The sequence below is a fragment of the Myripristis murdjan genome, chromosome 23 (genome assembly GCF_902150065.1).
Source record: "Myripristis murdjan chromosome 23, fMyrMur1.1, whole genome shotgun sequence".
Lineage (NCBI taxonomy): Eukaryota > Metazoa > Chordata > Actinopteri > Holocentriformes > Holocentridae > Myripristis > Myripristis murdjan.
In genome coordinates, this window is record NC_044002.1 from 17723566 (window position 1) to 17743568 (window position 20003).

The window sequence follows — 20003 nt, forward strand, 5'->3', positions numbered from 1 at the left end:
AGGTTACTAGGTACATTTCGTAACGTTACCCACCACGAACTCCTTGACCCTGCGCCCCACAGCTCCAGCTCGAGCTCCAGCGAGATAAGCAGCCGCGTTATTGCTGTTTCTACAAGTCATTTGAGTCATGAGTCATTTACAGCCTTGAAAAGCCTTGTGTTTGATGGGTCCACCTACTTAGCCAGCGTAGTCTGTCTCTGTCTTGCTTATAAATCATGTAACTGGATGTAACTACAACCTAATTTTTCTTGTCACTCTCTTAAAAACATTTATTAATTAATCAGCTGCTGTAAGATGCACCGCACAGCACATTACCATGTCTGTGAGTAATTACACTTCACTCAAAATGTTACAACCTGTAACTATAAAGCAGGCTTTGTTGAACTGCTTCTGGTCTTCTAATTGATAAAGCTGCACAGGAATGTTTTCGAGTGGCCTGTCTGCATAAATGATATGAGCACACCGGGTGAGGACGTCGGCAGAGTGTTTTGTCTTGCCCGCGCTGCTAAAATAAGCGCAAAGCTAAAGCACTTAAGTTATGGTAGAAATCTGATTATGTATATTGAGACACAAAAGGAGGGTGGGGCAGAGAAATGTGTGCGTTGGAGGGGGGCGGACAAGAGCAGAAATGTTAAAAAGCTGTGCTATGCAGCTCCTTGGAAGGGATTAAGGGCCAAACCAGAAGCCGGGAAGCTCGGCAAAAGCCCCGTGGGGGAAAAGAGGAGGAGGGCGGGAGAGGAGGAGGTGTGTGTGACAGCGTGTAGCGGCACGTTGTCCCCGCTTACCGAGAGTAAAGTAAAAGAACAGAGCCGGGGTGGAAAAGGATGAGCCAGCATAAATCAATCTTAACTATTTAAGCAATTATCGGTGGCGTGTCCATTTAAATAAATGTCAGCTTTGCTTTTGTTCTCTGTCATTAAATGGTCATTCAGTCTATGAAAGCTTTTATAATCACACAGCGTCAAGTAGGTCTTTCCTGGGAAAAATCCTCTAGTATAAAGGAGGTGATGCTTTTTATGTTTCCCACAGCACCGAAGGTGTCTCCAAAAAAATGAGGATCCTGCAGATTACCACCTTAACAAGCAGGACGCAGTCAGAGAACAACGGAACAATGCAACACAGGCGATTGATAATCTGACTGGAACTTAATCCTGCTCTGAAGGATAAATTAATGCACTGAGATAGCCAGAAGAAGGAAACACAGTTCACACAGGATATCACACACACACCTCGTCCCCCTTCCCTCCAAGCAGCATGTCCACAATGGCTAAAAATAGCTTCCCCATGTCATGCCACATACATCCCTCCTTTGAGAAATCTTTAATTTGACACTGACTGGATGTAAGCCATGCACAGTAGCACAAAGTATATTTGGATTAGATCTGGACTATGGACGAATATCATTTTCTTTATTTATGTTTTCCCAAACACATTGACTCCATCCAGATACAATTAAAATTACACCTTGCCTCCCTGCATTTCATCAGGGAATCACTGACTTGGCATGAACTGGATTGCTGACAGCCAAGGATTAAAAGTTTCAAGCCAAACGCTGGTAAAGTTTGGCTGTAGACGGAGGGTCTGTCAGCTCTGCTAACAACTTCTTTGGCAGCCCACCAGCTTGTCTCCTGTCAGTCTGGACTATCGGAAAACTGTGTTTTGCAGAGACGTTGGTGAAACCGGTGGCGGCGGGACTTGGCATGCTGTAACCACGCTGCGTCGCCATGGTTCAGCTGCAGGTTTGCCTTGATTTTCCCAGTCAAATCACTGATTTGACAGTGGCTGGATTTGCAGCACGTGTTAACTCTATCTGTCAACGAAGTAGGTCAACGAAGAAAACCTTGTATTTGAAGGAAGGAAGGAAGGAAGAAAGGAAGGATGGACGCATTTTGAGCTTAAATACCTCCCAACCTGTGTGGCATTTCAAATGGTCAAAAAAAAAAATCAACTGGAACTGATCTTTTAAGGGGGAAAAGGAAAAAGAAGAGTGAAACCTCATATATTTAATTGAAAAAAAGTTGTTGAAAGTTGACCAGCTAAATTAAGAGATGTGTTACAATGCGAACACAATGCCGCTACCTCTCTCTTTCTCTCTCTCTCTCTCTCTCTCTCTCTCTCACACACAGACACAAAGACATACACACAAAAACCCAGGGAGAGAGTGAGGACAGACCGAACAGTGTTGTGGCTAGCAGAGTGTGTAAAGCGACTGTATCTTGGGAGAGTATCAGGGCGTTCTTGTGTTTCAGCGAAGGGCTAGAAAAACATTTGCAGGCCTTCTGTTCGGCGGAGAGAAAACACCTGCTCACTCCTTCCTGAGCGAGATAACAGGCAGCAAGAATGCAACGGGGTTGAGCATCTAGTGCCAGAGACACGGCTGAATTAATATGCCCCCCCATGAAGATGCAATTTTGGTGAAAACACGTGTTGAGACCAATCTGGCACCGAAATCACTGAAGAAACAAAAACCTGCAGAAAAAAGTTTTAAATTGGAATCAGGTCGGATAAGCTTTGCCAAAACATAATTGTGCCTTTTTTTTTTTTTTTTTTTGCTAAATGAATTTGTTAGGATTTTGTTCAGTAACACATGCTCCTTGATTTGTAAATCAGATACACTGGCCATACTCCCAATTAAAAACGATGTCGTTCGTGCAACTTGGACATAACAGATGTTTGTTTTCTTCTGTTTTGTACTTCCAATTAAATGCGCTTCCCTAAATCAGACTTCAGTAATAACAGCCTCTCTTAAAAACAGACAGAAGACACAAGTTTCCCTTTTTAGCACTAAGCCTTCAAAATGTAAGGCGAGTCTATGCTCAATTTCACACATCAGCAATGACCCTTAGTTGGCTCAAGTCAGTCGGGGTTAAAGAGGCAAGACTCATCTAATTTGGTCTGAACAGTGACTCCCATCCATGGGCAGAGAATTTAAATGGTGGTATGACCAGACCGGACATAATGAGTAGACGAGGCTGACGTCGATCTAATATCCAAGAAGGACTCATATTGGAATGACTGGTGGTGTGCGAGTGTGTGTGTGTGTTTAAGAGAGATGTGATAGTGCGTTAAAAAAAAAAAAGAGAGAGAGAATAGGAGAGACCGGTGTAACTGACTCAAAAAGAGACAAAGAGACACACTGAGGTTTGTGTCTCACTGGGAAAAGGAGGACTTGAGTGCCTGATAGGGTGCTGTTAGCTCGCCCATCCCTCCAGGCTTCCCTCTCTCATGAGCTTGGGGTCAAAAGGTCACAGAATCAGCGGTTATGGTTACCTAACATTTGACATCAGGGTGTGTAGCAGAAAAAAGGGGGGGATCGGAGCTCTTTTTTCTTCATTGCTTACATATAAGTGTGTATGTGTGTATGCTCTACATCTATTGACGAGCTCCAGCCCCTCTTGGGACCGTCAGGGGGTCACCGCTGTCAAGGATACCATTAAAGCCGCCAACTGTTATTGACAGAGGCTGTGAATGAGAGCCATAAGGACTATAGCTACTGTGGTCAGCCGCTGCCTCTTCAGATGCTCCGTGGGTTGTTTATAGCAGCCATAAGCACGGGCACTCCTAAAGGGCCAGTCTGTCTTTTGTCCAAGACAAAGACAAGGCACAAGTCACTTAGCAAAGTCAGTATTAGACAAATGGAGAGGCAGCTGTTAAGGGATTTCACTGCCTGGTGCTCTCTAAAACAGCAGAATAAGGCCGGTGCCATGCACTCTTGACAACACACTGCAAAAACTCAAAATCTTACGGTCTTGTTTTTAGACTATTTTCACTTGTTTCAAGTGAATTTTCACTTGTTCCACTGGCAAATTTTGCCAATGAAACAAGCAAATTTCACTTTTCAACTAGTGAAAAACAATGACAAGTCTAAAAACAAGTTACTTCTGAGGTGATCATGTCTTATTTTAAGTGTAAAGAGATATTTTGACTAGAAATAAGACATTTTGACTTGAAATAAGACAAATATTCTTTGCAGTGCATAGCATGAATAAGTCCAGCTAAAGAACAACATCAGTTATCAGTCTCATACTGAGTGTTAAAATCTTGATTTTCTTCAAATCTGCATGAGGTAATCCTACTTTTTTCCAGTGCAGTTTCACTTGTTTCAGTATTTTTTTCTGGTAACAAGTATAAATACAATGAAACAAAGCAGAATAAGGCAGATCAGTCCACTAGTATCAAGAAAATTCAATAAATTGTTTAATATTTTATTAGGAAACAAGGCAGATTATTTCACCTGTTTCAAGAAAACAAAGATTTTAACACTGAACATGAGACTGAATGACTTGTTAGGATGGAGATTTGTGTGTTTATGTGTATGTTTCACTGCAAACAGAAAGAAAACGCCATGGATGGTATGTTTAAAAAAGATGTTAATGATGTTAAAAAAGAAAATATGTTTGACAAAGAGATGAAGAATCTCTCTGCCTAGTGCATGCAAAGTCACATACATGCTCAGTACATTATTTCTAGCTGCCATAACAATCCAGTGCCTCGAGTTGAAAGCATGAGAGAGATGATTAGGCAGATGGATTGGGAATGTGAGCTTTACTTGGTGCAGCCTGATCCATGGCAGCTCATTTATTTTCTTGTAGTAGCTATGTGTGATACGCTGGCATTCCTCTCCTTGGAAAGAAACTCGGATCTTGGATGATACAGTAACAGAAGGAGAGAGACTTGAGAGGATCTGGCTACATTAGGCACTTTGCCCATTTCAGGACTTAAAATGCTTTGAAAAATCAAGCTTCAAAGGGAGAGAGAGAGAGAGAGAGAGAGAGAGAGAGAGAGAGAGGTTGAGCAAGCAGCTGTCAATAGGTGACAGGGTAGTTATTCTGTCAGGGTATTAGATTTATCCTGCCTGTCCAACTGTCTGATTAATGTCCCAGCACTTTCTTACAGTGTGAGTATGTGTGTGCTTGTGTGTGTGTGTGTGTGTGTGTGCTTCCCTATATCCTCGCTGTTACTGTACCAGTTTAGGCGTGAATTTCAAAGTGTTGGCATTTGTCTAATATTTAACTTTAAAGAACAAAGTCTGCTTCTGTGGTGGAAAAGGAGCATCTTAACACAAATTCTTTGTGCATGACCCTCCAGCATGACTGCAGGAGCCATCCGATCCAAATACTCATTACACAAAACTCAATTTGTCTCCTAAACAAAACTCCATCGAAAACCGCTATTTGCTTCAAAACTGGGGCGCCTCCATGCTCCATCCTCAAAACGCAGATTTCTGCAAAGTGTGGGGAGCTCCTCTGGTGAAAGCCTGTGACACATCTTGCAGCAATATGTTCCACAGCCTACCTGCTGCGCACCTACAGTAGGTGAAAACTTTGAGCCTCTGCACTTCAAAGAGCTAGGTCTACATCTGCACTGAGGGTGGGAATGTGTGTGTGTCCATGCTTGTAGGTGCATTCATGTGAGTGTGTGTGTGTTCCCACTTGTGATAGAGTGAAACCCGCATATCAGCGATAACAAAGAGGCTCAGTTATGAGGGTGCCCTGCTAATAGCACCTTTTATTATCCAAACCAACCACTTGCACACAATACATTTATCACCCAAATGGCACAAAAGCAGCACAACCGGATCCCGGATAGAGCCTGCAGCAAACACTTACTGAACACACAGTCAACACGACAGCAGAAACCTGCCCCTGGTCTCTTCTCAGTGGAAAAGAGAGGGCTCTACACTGACTGTATAATAACATGATACATCAAAGATAGTGACTCAAATATCCGTTTGACATATATTCTCACCCTGTTTCAATGAAGTGTCATAAACTGTCACTGACATGAAAACAGAGGCGCTTCTCAGCAGAAATGAGAATGGAAAGAGAGGAAAATGACATTCTCTTCAGTGTTGTTAATCTTACCTGTGACAGAGATTCTCATGGGTGCCTCCAGAGGCCTGTCATTGTCCAGATCCCTGCTCAGCCTCAGATCCCCGGTGTCCTCGTTCAACAGCAGCAGACTGAGCTCATTCCCAGATTCAAACATGTAGTGTAGCTTATCCGAAACGTCAGGGTCATGAGCTGGTACCTTGCCTATTACCCCCGATGGAAAACTGTTGGATTTATTGGTGACATAGTTGTTGAAAATAATCTCAAAGTTCTCCAGCACTGGATGATTGTCGTTTACATCCACCAGGCGGATGCGCACAGTGGCCCGGCTCACCAGTGGTGCAGAGGTGGCCTGGACAACGATGACGTACTCTGTTCTGGCCTCGTAATCCAGGTCTGTGAGGGCAGTGAGATCGCCATTGAAAATATCCAGCTGGAAAACTTCTGGAATATTGCCCTCCACAATCTGATACATAATCTGAGCGTTGGTGCCCTCGTCAGGGTCAGTGGCACTAATTCGGGCCACAATGGACCCCACCGGGCTGTTCTCCTCCACATCAATGATCAGCTCGTCCTTCTCAAACACTGGAGCATTGTCATTTATGTCTTGAACCACTATGTGAATGGAGATGGGTGCTTTCAGAGGGGGAAACCCCTTATCCACAGCAAAAGCCTTCAGGTTGTATACAGGCACATTCTCCCTGTCCAGCTTGCGATTTGTTCTGATGATACCAGAATAGGTCTCGATGGTGAAATCGCCATCTCCATCATCACCACCTTGGAAAGTATAGCTCACCCTTCCATTGGAGCCAGAGTCTCTGTCTGAAGCGGAGATCTGGAGAACGCTGGTGAGGAGAGGTGCATCCTCAAGTACAGTCCCCTGATACATATCCCTGAGGAACTGAGGAGCATTATCATTAGCATCAAGAATCATAATCTCCACGTAGGTGGTGTCAGACTTCTGAGGGATGCCATTGTCTCTGGCAATGATAGCCAATGTATATGAGACCTGGTCTTCATAGTCTATTTCCATTTGGGTTGTGATGGCACCAGTATCCGGGTCGATTTTAAACTGGGGAACATTGTCCTCCATCACATATGTGATGCGAGCGTTCTCCCCTGTGTCCTCGTCTGTGGCGCTGATCACCACCACGGTGGAGCCCACAGGTCGATCCTCACTGATCATCACCTGGTAGTTGGCACTCTGGAAGACGGGCCGATGCGTGTTGGCATCTGTCACATTGATGAACACTTGAGCCGTGTCGTAGCGTGTTCCGTCAGAGGCGGTGACTGTCAGGACATACTGCCGTTCCTGCTTGTAGTCCAGGGGCAGCGCCAAGGTGATGAGGCCACCACCGCTCTGGCTGGTGATAGCAAAGCGGTTCCTGGTGTTGCCACTGGATATTTGATAGGTCACCACACTGTTAACATCTCTGTCCACGGCTGTAACGGTCAGTACGCTGGTCCCCACCAGAGCATCTTCATTAATCTTCAGTGAGTAGATCTTCTCCGTGAAAGTGGGCACATTGTCATTCACATCAAGTACTGTGATGCTGATGCTGGCTGAGGAGGTCATCACAGGTATCCCATGATCCCTGGCCTCCACGCCAAAGGTGTAGAACTCAGTGGTCTCCCTGTCAAGCTCAATGCTCACTGTGATCCAGCCTGTGCTGTTGTTGATGGTGAATGGGAAACCGGGCGTGGTGTCTGTAAGCCGGTACTCCAGACGGGCATTTTCCCCTGAATCAGCATCGATTGCCTGGATGTGGATGACAGAATAACCAATTGCCACATTTTCCAACACAGTAGCCTGGAAGGGGGTGCTGACAAACATGGGGGCATTGTCATTCACATCCACCACTTGGACCACCACCATCCCTGTGCCATTTATCAGTGGAGGCCGGCCTCCATCCTGAGCCTTAATCCGCAAATTATACTCCCGAATCATTTCATAGTCCAGAGGATTAATGACATCAATGACACCAGTGGGGGAATGGATGTAGAACTGTCCCTTGATGTTGCCACTGATGATGCTGTAATGGACTTTGGCATTGTTCCCCTCGTCTTTGTCGGTAGCCTCCACCTGGATAATTTTAGTATTGACAGCCACATTTTCTGGGACCTGTACAACGTATCTCTTCTCACTGAACTGTGGGTAGTTGTCATTCTCATCCTCCACAGAGATGTGGACAGTGGCCGTGGCACTTCGAGGACCTGGGTCTTTACCTTGATCATTGGCCTCAACAATGAGCTGATACTTGGCCCTGGTCTCTCGGTCCGGCCGCTCTCTGATCCGAACCAGCCCATTCCGGGGGTCAATTTCAAACACAGAGTTGATCCCATCATCGTTTATAATTTTATAAATCATGTTGGCATTGGAGGGCGCGTCCCCATCAGTTGCACGGATAGTCATCACTTCAAAGCCCACTTCTACATTCTCCCGAATGCTGACTCGGTATTCTGTTTGCTCAAACACCGGCCCATGGTCGTTGGTATCACTCACAGTCACAGTGAGAAAAGAATTGGCGAATCGTTTTGGGTTGCCATTGTCAGTGACTGTGACTTTAAACACATGAGTGTCTTTCACCTCTCTGTCTAGTGCCTGGACTGTAGTTATGCTACCTGTCTGTGAGTTGATGATGAAAAAGTCATTGGACCTGCTGTCAAACAGAGCCTCCATGCCATATTCCAGCCTCCCCGCCTCTCCATCGTCTGGATCAGTGGCTTTCAGGGTGATTACGCGCGTACCCGCCGGCTCATTCTCGGGCACAGACACCTGATAGCTGGGGAGCTGGAACTGCGGAGGCGTGTTCACGCTTCTCTTCCCTCTGCGGCTCCGTTTCCCAAGCTTTCTCTGGACGGCTTCTGACAAGGAACCATGTTGCTCAGGCGCTTTCACAAGCCTCAAACTCAGTTGTGCTGAGACCCGGCCGCTTGGAGAGCTGTGCAACGCGCAGTGCAAATTCACCTCGGGCTGCCCTCTGTGCTCAGGACATAAGTCATTGGCTAGGAACAAATCCCCATGCTTGAAAACTGCACTGAAGTCCTTTCCCACACACAGAGTATCCAAAAGCGCAACGTTCCGCGCACAGGCAGGCAAAAGTTTTGTTACATTCAAAAGCAATTTACCTGCGGATAAGCAGGAAGTTGCTTCCAGTTCTGAGAGGTGATTTATGTGAACATCGGGCTTACCTGCCGTCTTCTTTCTCTTGTATTTTATAAAACAGTCCTGACCGTGTACAAACACATTGAAATGTGTCAAAATAACGTCTCCAGATGTCATGGAGCCCGCTGTGAAATAAACGGGCGCCGGGTTCCTCAATATGTGCGCACATTTGACTTTTGAGGACAGACGGACGACCCCCTTCTGCCACTCAACTTGGAAAAAGTTCTGAATGGATTTGGGGGATAAAGTCCTGTCAATTTTATAAGTCCATCCTGGGCCAAGAGACAGGTTTGCCAAAATGGTCCCGGGCTGTAAAGTCTCCGAAAGGTGTATCTCCAGACATCCCACAAGCGGCACGTTGAACAGGACACAAACCCAAATCCAATACATCGGTATCTCCATGGTTTAAAACCTGCCAAATCCCATCCAACTTCACCGAAACACCTCCGCAAAAGCATTAACTCTCCCTCTCCCAACACCGTATCTTACTTTTATCCCTCATGGTGAAGTTTTAGCGTGGAAAAAGGCGCTTGGTATCCATAGTGTCACAGTATCCACGGTGCGCTGCGGCTGCGTTAACACACGGCGAGTTTAAAGTGAGTACAAAATGGCTCCGTGGCTCTCCTCCTCCTGCTGCTCTCCTCCTCAGAGGCTGATTACCATAAACCTGCTGTGTTCTCCCTCTGGGACACTTTCACAGGGGGGCTTTTTTTTCTCATGGAGATTTGGGAAGTGGCTCTGGCTGGGTGACCAATACGCGCAACTGCATTGTTATTACAATAGACTGAGACTGGTAAAATGCCCAGTGAGTGTTTGAATGTCGCTCCCCATTCAAGTTTTCTGAGCAGTGATGTCGTGGTAAATAATAAAGTGGGAAACTATGATCTTCTGACAAAACAAACAAACAAAAATATATAGACTTGCAGAAAAAAGTATTGGGGTAACTTTTTGTTTCTCTTAACTCACGCAACTTTGACTAAATCAGTTGGATACTACTATTCATTTGTGTCTATTTATGGATAAAGTTGACTTTGCAAATTTAAACTAATTAATTAACTAAAGAATTAAATTTATAGTGGCCAAGGTGAGTTTAAGCAGGTTTAAATCTCTCCACATATTAAAAAGTTGCATACTGTTTCCACCATATCAAGGTGACAGCTTCATAAACTGAATTATCAATTAACACCCGGTGTTATGAGCCAAAACCCAATTATGATGCGCTCTTCATTATGGATTGCATTATGCATTTGTTAATTGATGTTCATGTTGCAGAGTCATAATTTAAGAAATTAGAGAATAAACGTCGCCCGGTATAGATAAGCCAACCTGTGAAACATAAACTAGGTGGTAAGAGAAATGCCCGCTCTATCACCTTTTTTTTCCTGAAACATTAAAAAGGAAAGTGAAACCATTTCAGAAATGACCCGCAACTAAAACTCAAAGATATAAATACACACTGTGCTTTCCAATATAATTAGGCAAATGCATGACATTCATTATGCTAAGTGTTGCTTTTGCAATGTTGATTCAAAAGTCCCAGGGCATAATTAGAGGAGTAACTTGTGTAAGAGCGACCCCTTGTGGCTAAGTAACTATACAACAATTGGCTGTTTGATGCCTGTCTTTTGGTTTAGTTTAGTGTCTCTGAGGTCAAACAACATTAGAGTGAATAATTTAGTATTTTATAAAGAGGCAACAACAATTCAACACATTATTTACTCAGTTTATTCACACGTCCTCATCTTAAATATTCAAGTATTTACAGTTTGTATTTTGGAAAGTTACATTAACACTTAAAGAGGAAAGGCACTTCTCTTATACTTGGCAAATAGGATTTTCATATTAGTGTGTGTGTGTGTGTGTGTGTGTACATGGACACTTATTTTAAAACACAGACTCAAAACTAGCATGCATGACTGAATAAAAAATATGAAAAAATAACAAGTAAAAACAAGCAATACCGTCTTTCCAGCTATTTTGAAATTCAAGCCAAATTATTCAGTTGTGTGCTTCAAAATGTCACTGACAAACAGGAAGAAAAAAATCTACTTTGCAATGTTGAGTTACTGAGTCTATTTTTGTGCCTGTAGTGATTTGTTATTACGCTTGTCGTCCAATTCAGCTGTCCTGCAAAACTGTTTTTTTTTTCTTTCATTCTGTCTTTTGTCACATTATCACTTTTGTTTTTCATCTCAGCACAAATTAATTATCAAGACTGAGGAAGCAGATCTAACACTCAACACATTCAAAACAAATGAGCTGATCAGAGTGATCACGATCATGTGAACAGCTTGATCCCCTTAAACTGCAATACAGACGATCAAGAGGGAAAATGACAAAAAAAAAAAAAGGGTTTGCGGAGACTGCACTCTTCTCCTTTTGATTGTACCTTGCTGACTGTTAAAAAAGGATAAAGTAAAATATATCATTCTCTAACACCTCATTTTCTTAAACCGATGTGCCTTCCCCACCAGATGTCAGCACTACAGGAGGCTGGAGTTTGAAGGTCGCAAAGTACCAGAGAAATAGTAAAAAAATGCATTATTGTGGTAAGGAGAGAAGAGAGAGACAAAGGAATAAAAAAAAAAAACACATTTGCATCAGTGTTAAAAGGTTCATAAGGCAGGGGTCACAGTCTATCAGCAGCAGAGTCAAAGGGGAAGGAACAAAGCCAGGAAAAGTCTGAATCCCACACATACTGAGAAACAGGTAGCCCTGCTGGCCGAGAATCAAATTCTCTTGCGTGTCTCACCTCCCCAAGGTCCTTCACAGCTCGCCTACTGTGTCACAAAAAAAAAAAAAAAAAAAAAAAAAAATGCTGGAGCCTGGGCTACCTTTCCCTTTGTCCTTCAGAAAAAGGACAAGTTTGTTTAGAGACCATAAATAATAAGACTGAGGTCTGCATGGAGAGGAAATCCTCCAAATACCACAATTACCACTGATGTCCAACAAGGGATGCACAATGTAGGTTTAAATACTTTTTCTGTTGCAGTGACTCCACTTTTGAATGTCACACATCTGCTAGTTATTCTCAAACGTAGACACATATATGGCAATTAGCTTGAATAAAGTGTATTGAGAATCTCATTGGCCCATTACACCTTACACATATCTGCCTGCTTATCATACATATGTCTATGTAGATTCAAAGTCCACCGAACAGACTGACGTTTCTGTTCTTTTCAACCCGCGCTCACAGTACCTCTTTTTTCATGTTCTGGGTTCAATCACCTTAATTCAAGTTGTCAATCTTCCCGCAATGCACAGCCAACAACAGAGAGGAAATCTCCCATCATCACTTAGAAATGAAGTCTTCATCAGGGTGAGGAATCCTCATCTTCATCCTAATGAAGACTTACTTAGGTTTTGCAGTGTAGCTATGACTGTGTTACTTATTTATTTATTTTTTTTTTCATTTCTGTGACTACAAAGCAAATGGTTCTCGTGCGCCAGATGAGCGGCAGAAATCTGCAAATGAAGGTTTGCACACCACTGGATGGTGTGTGGAGTGTAAACTTTTTTTTTCCCACCTCGATAAGTGTGTATTTATTGGCACTGCGTTCTCTCCTGTGAAATCTCCCAGCAACACTCGTGGAGATCCAGCGGAGAATTATCTGGGTGACAATAATCGCTAAATGTATTGCTGTGAGGTGGCTATTCAATAACATTATGAGTAAAAGTGAATCATTCGATGGGGTAGATTTCTTTCCATTCCGTTACTGTGCGACACACTAAACTGTCTTTTCATTATTAGTGTCTCTAATCCACAAACACTGCGGTTGATACTTAAAAAGATACTGTGCTCGGTTAACTGTAAGTGATATGTTTATGCTGCAATCAACCATTGTTGTCCAAGAGATGATGACCTCCAATATGACCGCCTGAAGGTGAGTGATGTCACATGGGAGCCTTTTCTAAGAGCGATCCCTTGTCATGAACGGTGTGGTCTACCTAATGTTTTGGACCCTGGCTCTGGCTGTGAGCTCAGCGGGTCTCTCAGCTGGCGGGTTCGGGACTTCGCTGCTCCTTGTCCCGCGAAGCCGCCAGCATTCGCTCCCGGCCCTGCTGGAGTGTGTGCTCGCTGGGCCCCAGGCGCACGATCTTCCCGCTGCCCAGGCACTCGTCCCCTTTGTAGAGCACCGCAAACTGAGGGAGGAGGGAGAGGAGGGAGTTGGACTGGAAAGACTGGCACACACACACTCTCACACACCTTAGAGCTGAACGGAGGAACTGACCATGGACATTAACATCCTCACAAATCATGATTTATAATACTTGTAAGTGAAACAACTGCTTTATGGGGAAACATTGCCCGCAAATAATGCTAACATCTAATTACTGGGGCTGTCACACCATTAATTTCTAAAATCTCATTAATCACAAGGAAATTCTAAGATTAATCATGATTAATCACATATTAATAACTAATTAAATGACTTGCTTTCTTACCATGTCACTGCTGCATAGTGGGCTTTGGAAACAGTTATAGCTCCTCAAGGGGCGTCTTGTCATTCATTTTGTTTGCTATCGATATTCAGTAGCTCTCTGCTGGCAGCATACACCACATTATGTGTCACATCACAGGGTTAATTTTTTTTTTTTTTTTTTAATTATTATTATTATTAATGTGTTAATGTGTTGACTTTGACAGCCCTAGTAATTACTAACCACTAAGTAAGCCTTGACCTAAGTAAGCACTTTGTCAGAGTCTGAATCTCCTTTGTGAGAATAATAAACACTTCTAACACTTTAACCTAATCTGATTCCTGTTTCTCATCTCATCTGGCATTTTTACACAAATAGTGGCATGGTGGTAACCTGTAAGGAGCCCTGAACTGTTGGTCAGGTGTTTGAGCTGTTACCTGTCCAGGTGTGAGAGCTCTGACTGGCTGGGAGAGCGTGACCCACACGGAGCCGTCCATGTTCAGAGTCACAGTGCACGGAGCTGCACAGAACAAAACAACAGCTGTCACTTACACGGACCTTTCATTGAGTTAAGATGAGCAGAAAAATTTAACTTTTATAATAGCGCAGTCACTGTGAGTTTTGTTGGATCATAATTGTACTGTCCTTGGATGTTGTCCTGCACTAACCTGCTTCACATTCATTCAGTTAAACGACGTCAAAAGTTGCAAATCTCTCATTTTATCCATTGAAATACTCAACATGTATTCAACGACTACTTTGTTCATCTCCAACAATCATCATCCAGCGTTTGGTTTGTGCATGACTTTGAGGTTCAATCATTCATACTTGACTTTGACTGGAAAACGTGTATGATATAAAAATATGTTCCTCCCAGAGCACAGCTGTGTATTTGTGAGGCCGATATCAATTTTCATATCTACAGACGACGAGTGATTTATCTGCCGACACAGTACATCTACAGCCCTGTGATCGTATTGCATTAGCCAGTTTTATCGTTTCTCATGTATCACAGTGCAGGCCTGATAACGTGGCACTCACTGAGCGGCATCTGATGGATGAAGCGGAAGTGGCACTCCATCATCTGGGTCCTGGCGAGCTCGGGGGGCGGGTCGACCGTGATCCAGTGGAAGCGGTCCGTCCGCAGCGTGTCGCGGAACAGAGCCGGGTGATTGGTGGTTGGACCCTGAAAATAACAGTCCAATTTACAGGAGTGTTTTACAGCAGAGCAAAATATATCAAGATATCAAGCCACGTGTTGACTTTCAGTTGAGTGTTTTCTCAAGCTTTTTCTGAGTCATTTGCCTCAAATACTAGGCAGAAACAAGAAAACAGAAAACACTCATTAACACTCTGAATGTGGCCCTCCTCTGTGCTGGCTCTTTATCAGATTAATAAGTGTATTTTTTTTTCCTTCTGCATGTGTTCAGCACTTGGAAAATTATCTTCAAGTCATAGTTGTTTGTGCAACACTGCTGTTTATACACTTTTGATTATTTGGAAGTCTTGCATCCATGATAAAAAAAAAAAAATGCTCTAATGGAACTGGGAAACATCTTGGGTTAAAATCTTAAAAGGCAGTGGTAGACAGTGTTTGGAAATGTGATTTGGATGACACAAAACTGCAGGGACAAAGGCATGTTTGCAAACAGAAAAATCTTTTAAAAAATGAAATGTGTGTTATATCCAAAGATCTATAATCTTAAAAAAAGGAGGCTGAAACCTCCCCCCATGTCTCAGAAGCGTCAGAAATAGAGACACAGTGTAAAGTCTAGACGGGGAACAGGGTTGCTTCTCACCACAAACACGTCTCCAGTGTTGACGTCTTTGTCCACCACAAACCACGGGTCTCTCTGGCCGCCGATCTTGGCCCGCTGGCCGAGCGTCAGCGTGAACCAGCCTGGACGGACGCAGGGAAACAGGAGAAGACACAGAGATGAAACAGCTTCCCTTAGGGAGGACACACACGGCAAGATTTTGGTCTTTTGCAGTCACAAAACTAATTCTGAGGATATGCATGGAAATCCTACAGTCAGGGCAGCTTAATCATCCAAGAACAAACGTGCATTAGGCTCTTTATGTTTGTTTATTTATTCACCTAAAGCCCAACCTACATCAAGAAATATTAATTTTATAAAGCAACAAGCAGCAAATAGATTCAGATAAATGATTGTACTCACACTGTAAAACAACCCACCTGAGGAGCCTTGGCTTGCTATTTTAAAATCATCTTTTAAATTACTACATTTCTTTTTGAATCTTCCTCAATCTAGTCATGTACTGCCTCTAATGCTTTTTTCATCACAATATCCTTTAAATATTTAGTTTCTCTTCTTTAAATGTTTGCTCTTCCTTCCTGCTTCTTCCAATATAGGTAAAGTTTATTATAAAGACAATAATTCAGATTTGATTTTGGTATGATTTTGTTGCAGGGACTTCCACAGGAGATTGTTCACATGAGTTATAATATAGAATGAACTGTCGTTACACAGGAGATGTGATGATAATTTGGGGAGACTGAAACCTCTAAATCACACACATTTTAAACTGATTCTGATGTGATTGTGTGAACGGGCACGTACCTTTATGTTGGCCCATGATTTTCCCATCTTCAATGGAGACAAAGTTGCCCGGCTTAGCCTCTAGATACTGGCAACAGAAAAACAAAGGGATGTTTCCTTTAATAAATGACAACTCACTAGTTATTAAAAAAAACAAAAAAACTGGAGGTTCGACTGAAAAAACAACAACAAAGAAACACAGAAAATGAATGGATCTTGACTTTTGGCTATACAACCCTCATAAGAAGTCATTTCTAAAAGTGCTGGCTATTTTCCCAGTGATATTCCACATTCACAAAACTCATAATTGGACTGAAATGTTTTATCAAGGAAGTATCAAATCTCACCTCCAAAATGAAGTTCTCAAAGTTTCTCTCTCCGATGAAGCAGATGCCCATGCTCTGAAAGCACAGTCACATTTAGCTTTGTCACACACATTCTTTTATTAATATCTGTCGCAAACCATTTTTTGTTATTCTTAAAAATATTATCAATATTCTGTATATGGCTTTTCCAGTCTACATACACTGTGTTCATTCCTATTACAGTGTAAAACTGATGTGTTTTCTTCTTTTTTTTGTTTGTTTGTGTGTATTTTGTAGGCAATATTTTGATATCATATTGATATCATGATAATAAACCTGATATTGTCTGGAATTTTGAATATCATAACACAGTAATGCCATGCAACTGTCTGTCTTCTATTATTTCCCTTTAACCACTTAGGTATTACTGTGTATAAGTGATGATTATTATAAAAATCTCATTGTGTAAATATTTTGTGAAAGCACCAGTAGTCATCATCACAATATGGTCACAATATTAATATCAAGGATTTTTTTTTTTTTTTTCATATTGCCCAGGCCCAGTTTCTGCTCTACCTCCTTCTTCTTGAGCACGTGGTGAAATCCGGCCTCCGCAGCGATCTTTCTGACAAAGTCTTTGGTGAGTCCGGCCAGCGGGAACATGGTATGCCGCAGGGCGTCCTGGGAAATCTGACTGAGGAAGAAGGTTTGGTCCTTGAACAGGTCTGCTCCCTTATACAACCTCACCGCTATCAGAGAGGAGAAACAACGACACAACATTTATTTAGCAGGTTTGACCCCTCAGGTCGGTGCTGAGGAGCAATCTCACTGTTAGACAAAAAGGAAGGAAATTAATAAATTAGTGTCAGTTCAAAAATAAAACTCGCTGAAGAGTCAAACCTCACTGCTCGGAGGGAGACGACATGATTCTGCATTTTTGTTTCTGAAAGTGACAGTTTGTCAAAGGAAAAGAATAGGTCTTTAAACACATCAGCCATTTCATAGCAACTACTGATATCCATCCCCAGCTGTCCATTTCAATCTCATAGGAGAAAGTGCTTTTGATTTTAGAGACTACAGCCTCTTCCTACAAATATAATCTCCCATTTTATATGTCTTACTTGTCTTCATCGCTCAGATTGAGACGATAAAGAGACAGAGCAGTGTTAGAATTATTGAATACGATAACACTTCAATGACCTTTGGAGGGTTTGAGATTAAATTATGTGACGGACTGCACCCTGTGGTCTCCTTGAGGAGGAGAGTGGGCACGTTTTCCTCTCGATATCAAATCAACGGCGTTTCTCTTTGAGAAAAGAAAGCAGCTGCACGTTTGGGCCTAAAAGTGGAGAAAAATCGGAGGAGAGGGAAGATAGAAGTCTGAACAGTCCGGACTCACGGTTTCTGATTTCGAAGCGGTCCCTGAAGAGCGTGGTGGGCGGAGCGACGTGTCTCTGCTGGAACACGTCCTCGTCCTCCTGCGACGTCCTGGCGTAGTGACCTGTTGCTACGGCATCAGCACCTGACAACAACCACAATGCTGAAACGATTAGTGAATTAGAAAAAAAAAAAAAAATCAATCAATTAGCAGATCGAAAGAAAGTTCATCCGTTATAATCTCAATAATAAACAAATGACTTGAGTTACTTATCACTAAAACTCCAAAACATTTTCTGATTCCAGCTTCACCACAAAAGATTATCTTATGTCTCTGTTCCTATCCTTACAAAATTAACACTGTGGCTGCTGCTCCAACTGGGGAAGAAATCTGAGGACATCCCATGAGGATTTTCTACGATATTGCAGCTTTTGCTGATATGATATGATGATATTTTCCAACTGTTCTCGCCGATGCCGATGCACATTTTTTCAGAGAACATCAAGTCTCTTCTGCAGTGAAATTAACATTTTATTTTGTATGCTGTGATTGTGAGGGTCCACTGGCAGATGCAGACAGAAAATACAGTTCTTTTCAAAATGTGAATGTTCCCTGGGCAAAATAAGAAAACTGCTTCAACTTAGGTTATGTAAGACATGCTATATTTATTTTTATATTTCTTTCAAACACAACTGTAAGATTCATCCTACTGAACACAGGCTTGGATGATGCTCTGCCTGAGAAAATCCTGACAACAGACACAACCAGGGCAGATCTGACCTATTTCACATATCAGCACGTCACATCGGCAGCAATCTTCATTTCTAAAGCCAACATCAGCCGACACCGATGTCATGTTGATATTATCGTGCATCCCTACTATTCTCCATTATTTCAGACACATTATGCACTAAAAGATTAATCACTTAATAAAAAAAAAACAATAAATAGAAGAATAAATAATGAAAATAACTGTGTTTAAGGTCCAGTACTTTACTTTACTGTTATTTGAAATCAGTTCATTTCAGTTCATCTCAGCCCATCATAACTCCAACTCCAACTCACACTACAGTGTCTTTAACCAGCCTACAACACACTGCACTGATGCTCAGTGGGTCCGTGTGTGTGTGTGTGTGTGTTTGTGTGTGTGTGTGTGTGTGTGTGTGTGGACACACTGTCACTACGTACCCAGCGTGTTGATGGCATACTGGTAGAAATGGTTGAATTTGATGTGCTTGTTGCAGAGTATGTCTGGGTTGGGTGTCCTGCCCTTCTCGTATTCTTTCAGCAGATTACTGTGAATGAGACAGATGACAAAAAAATACATATCTGATAACACAAACTGCATAACTGTACACTATTTCACTGTTTATTGAACTGCTCAACAGTTTTCTACCTATAGAATTTTACAAGAATTCAATAGTGCAATAGTTTGGCTGTATATATGGTTTATACTTTTTAAATATGCTCAACTTATTTCTGTAGCCTATATATTATAGTATTATTGTAGGACTGGCGCACATATTTTTACTTGTACACAAAGTAGGATTAATGCACATATTTTTGCATAACACACAAAATCCCCACACATTTTTCATTTTTCATTGAAGGGATATTTAGGCAGCCAACGGGAAACATAAAGCACCTGACACAGACGTATAACCATCATTTTCCTGAGGTAAAACTGGTAAAAATGTCAGTAAATCTGAAGACAATAGGAGTGATGCATGTTTCCCCTCAGGGATCAATAACTTATCTCTGATTTCTGATTGCTGCATCAGCCAGGAGTGACTAAACCGGGCAGACTGGTACCTGAACACTTCATGCCAGTACTCTTTGACATAGGACACATGGTGGAAGGGGACGTCCAGGCTCTGGCACACTCTGTAGGCGTCCTCACAGTCCCTCTCTGAAGTGCACACTCCTTTCTCATCCAGGGAGTCCCAGTTCTTCATAAACACCCCGGTCACATTATAGCCTACCACGAGTACATGGGATTATTATCATCAGACAAAGCGACAGGGTTAAAGGGACCAGTGTCTCTGTCTGTGTGGACTCAGACAGACAGACAGACAGACAGACAGACAGACAGACAGGTTCATGTCTCACCTCTCCTCCGCAGCAGCAGGGCGGCCACGGAGCTGTCCACGCCGCCCGACATGGCGCACACCACGTGCCGGGCAAAACTCATCTTTCCACGGTAAGCTCCTGTCAATTTGTGATAGAAAAAAAAAACAAATTTATGTAATTACGAAAAGTTAGATAACAACTCACAGGCACAGCTGACAGGAGCTGCCATGTTTGTGGCCCCGGTCGAAATAAGGTCCGGCTCGAAAC

The 20003-nt window shown here is 42.7% G+C and overlaps 2 protein-coding genes across 2 annotated transcripts in view; both read right to left on the bottom strand.

Annotated features, from left to right (window-relative positions):
* The window catches only part of celsr1a (cadherin EGF LAG seven-pass G-type receptor 1a), a 121232-nt gene extending 111809 nt beyond the window's left edge, over positions 1-9423 (bottom strand). Inside the window, 1 exon segment of the mRNA XM_030046081.1 lies at positions 5865-9423. Coding sequence (XP_029901941.1) covers positions 5865-9423 — 3559 coding nt within the window.
* A 1686-nt stretch (positions 9424-11109) lies between these two features.
* On the bottom strand, positions 11110-19857 carry trmu (tRNA 5-methylaminomethyl-2-thiouridylate methyltransferase). Its single transcript, XM_030045720.1, has 11 exons — positions 19776-19857; positions 19479-19644; positions 18855-18961; positions 17688-17810; positions 16865-17037; positions 16331-16384; positions 16005-16071; positions 15222-15322; positions 14464-14608; positions 13860-13942; positions 11110-13143 (listed from the first exon to the last, which is right to left on the bottom strand). The coding sequence occupies exons 1-11, from the start codon at positions 19855-19857 to the stop codon at positions 12994-12996; spliced, it is 1251 nt and encodes a 416-aa protein (XP_029901580.1). The 3' UTR covers positions 11110-12993.
* Between the last annotated feature and the right edge of the window lie 146 nt (positions 19858-20003).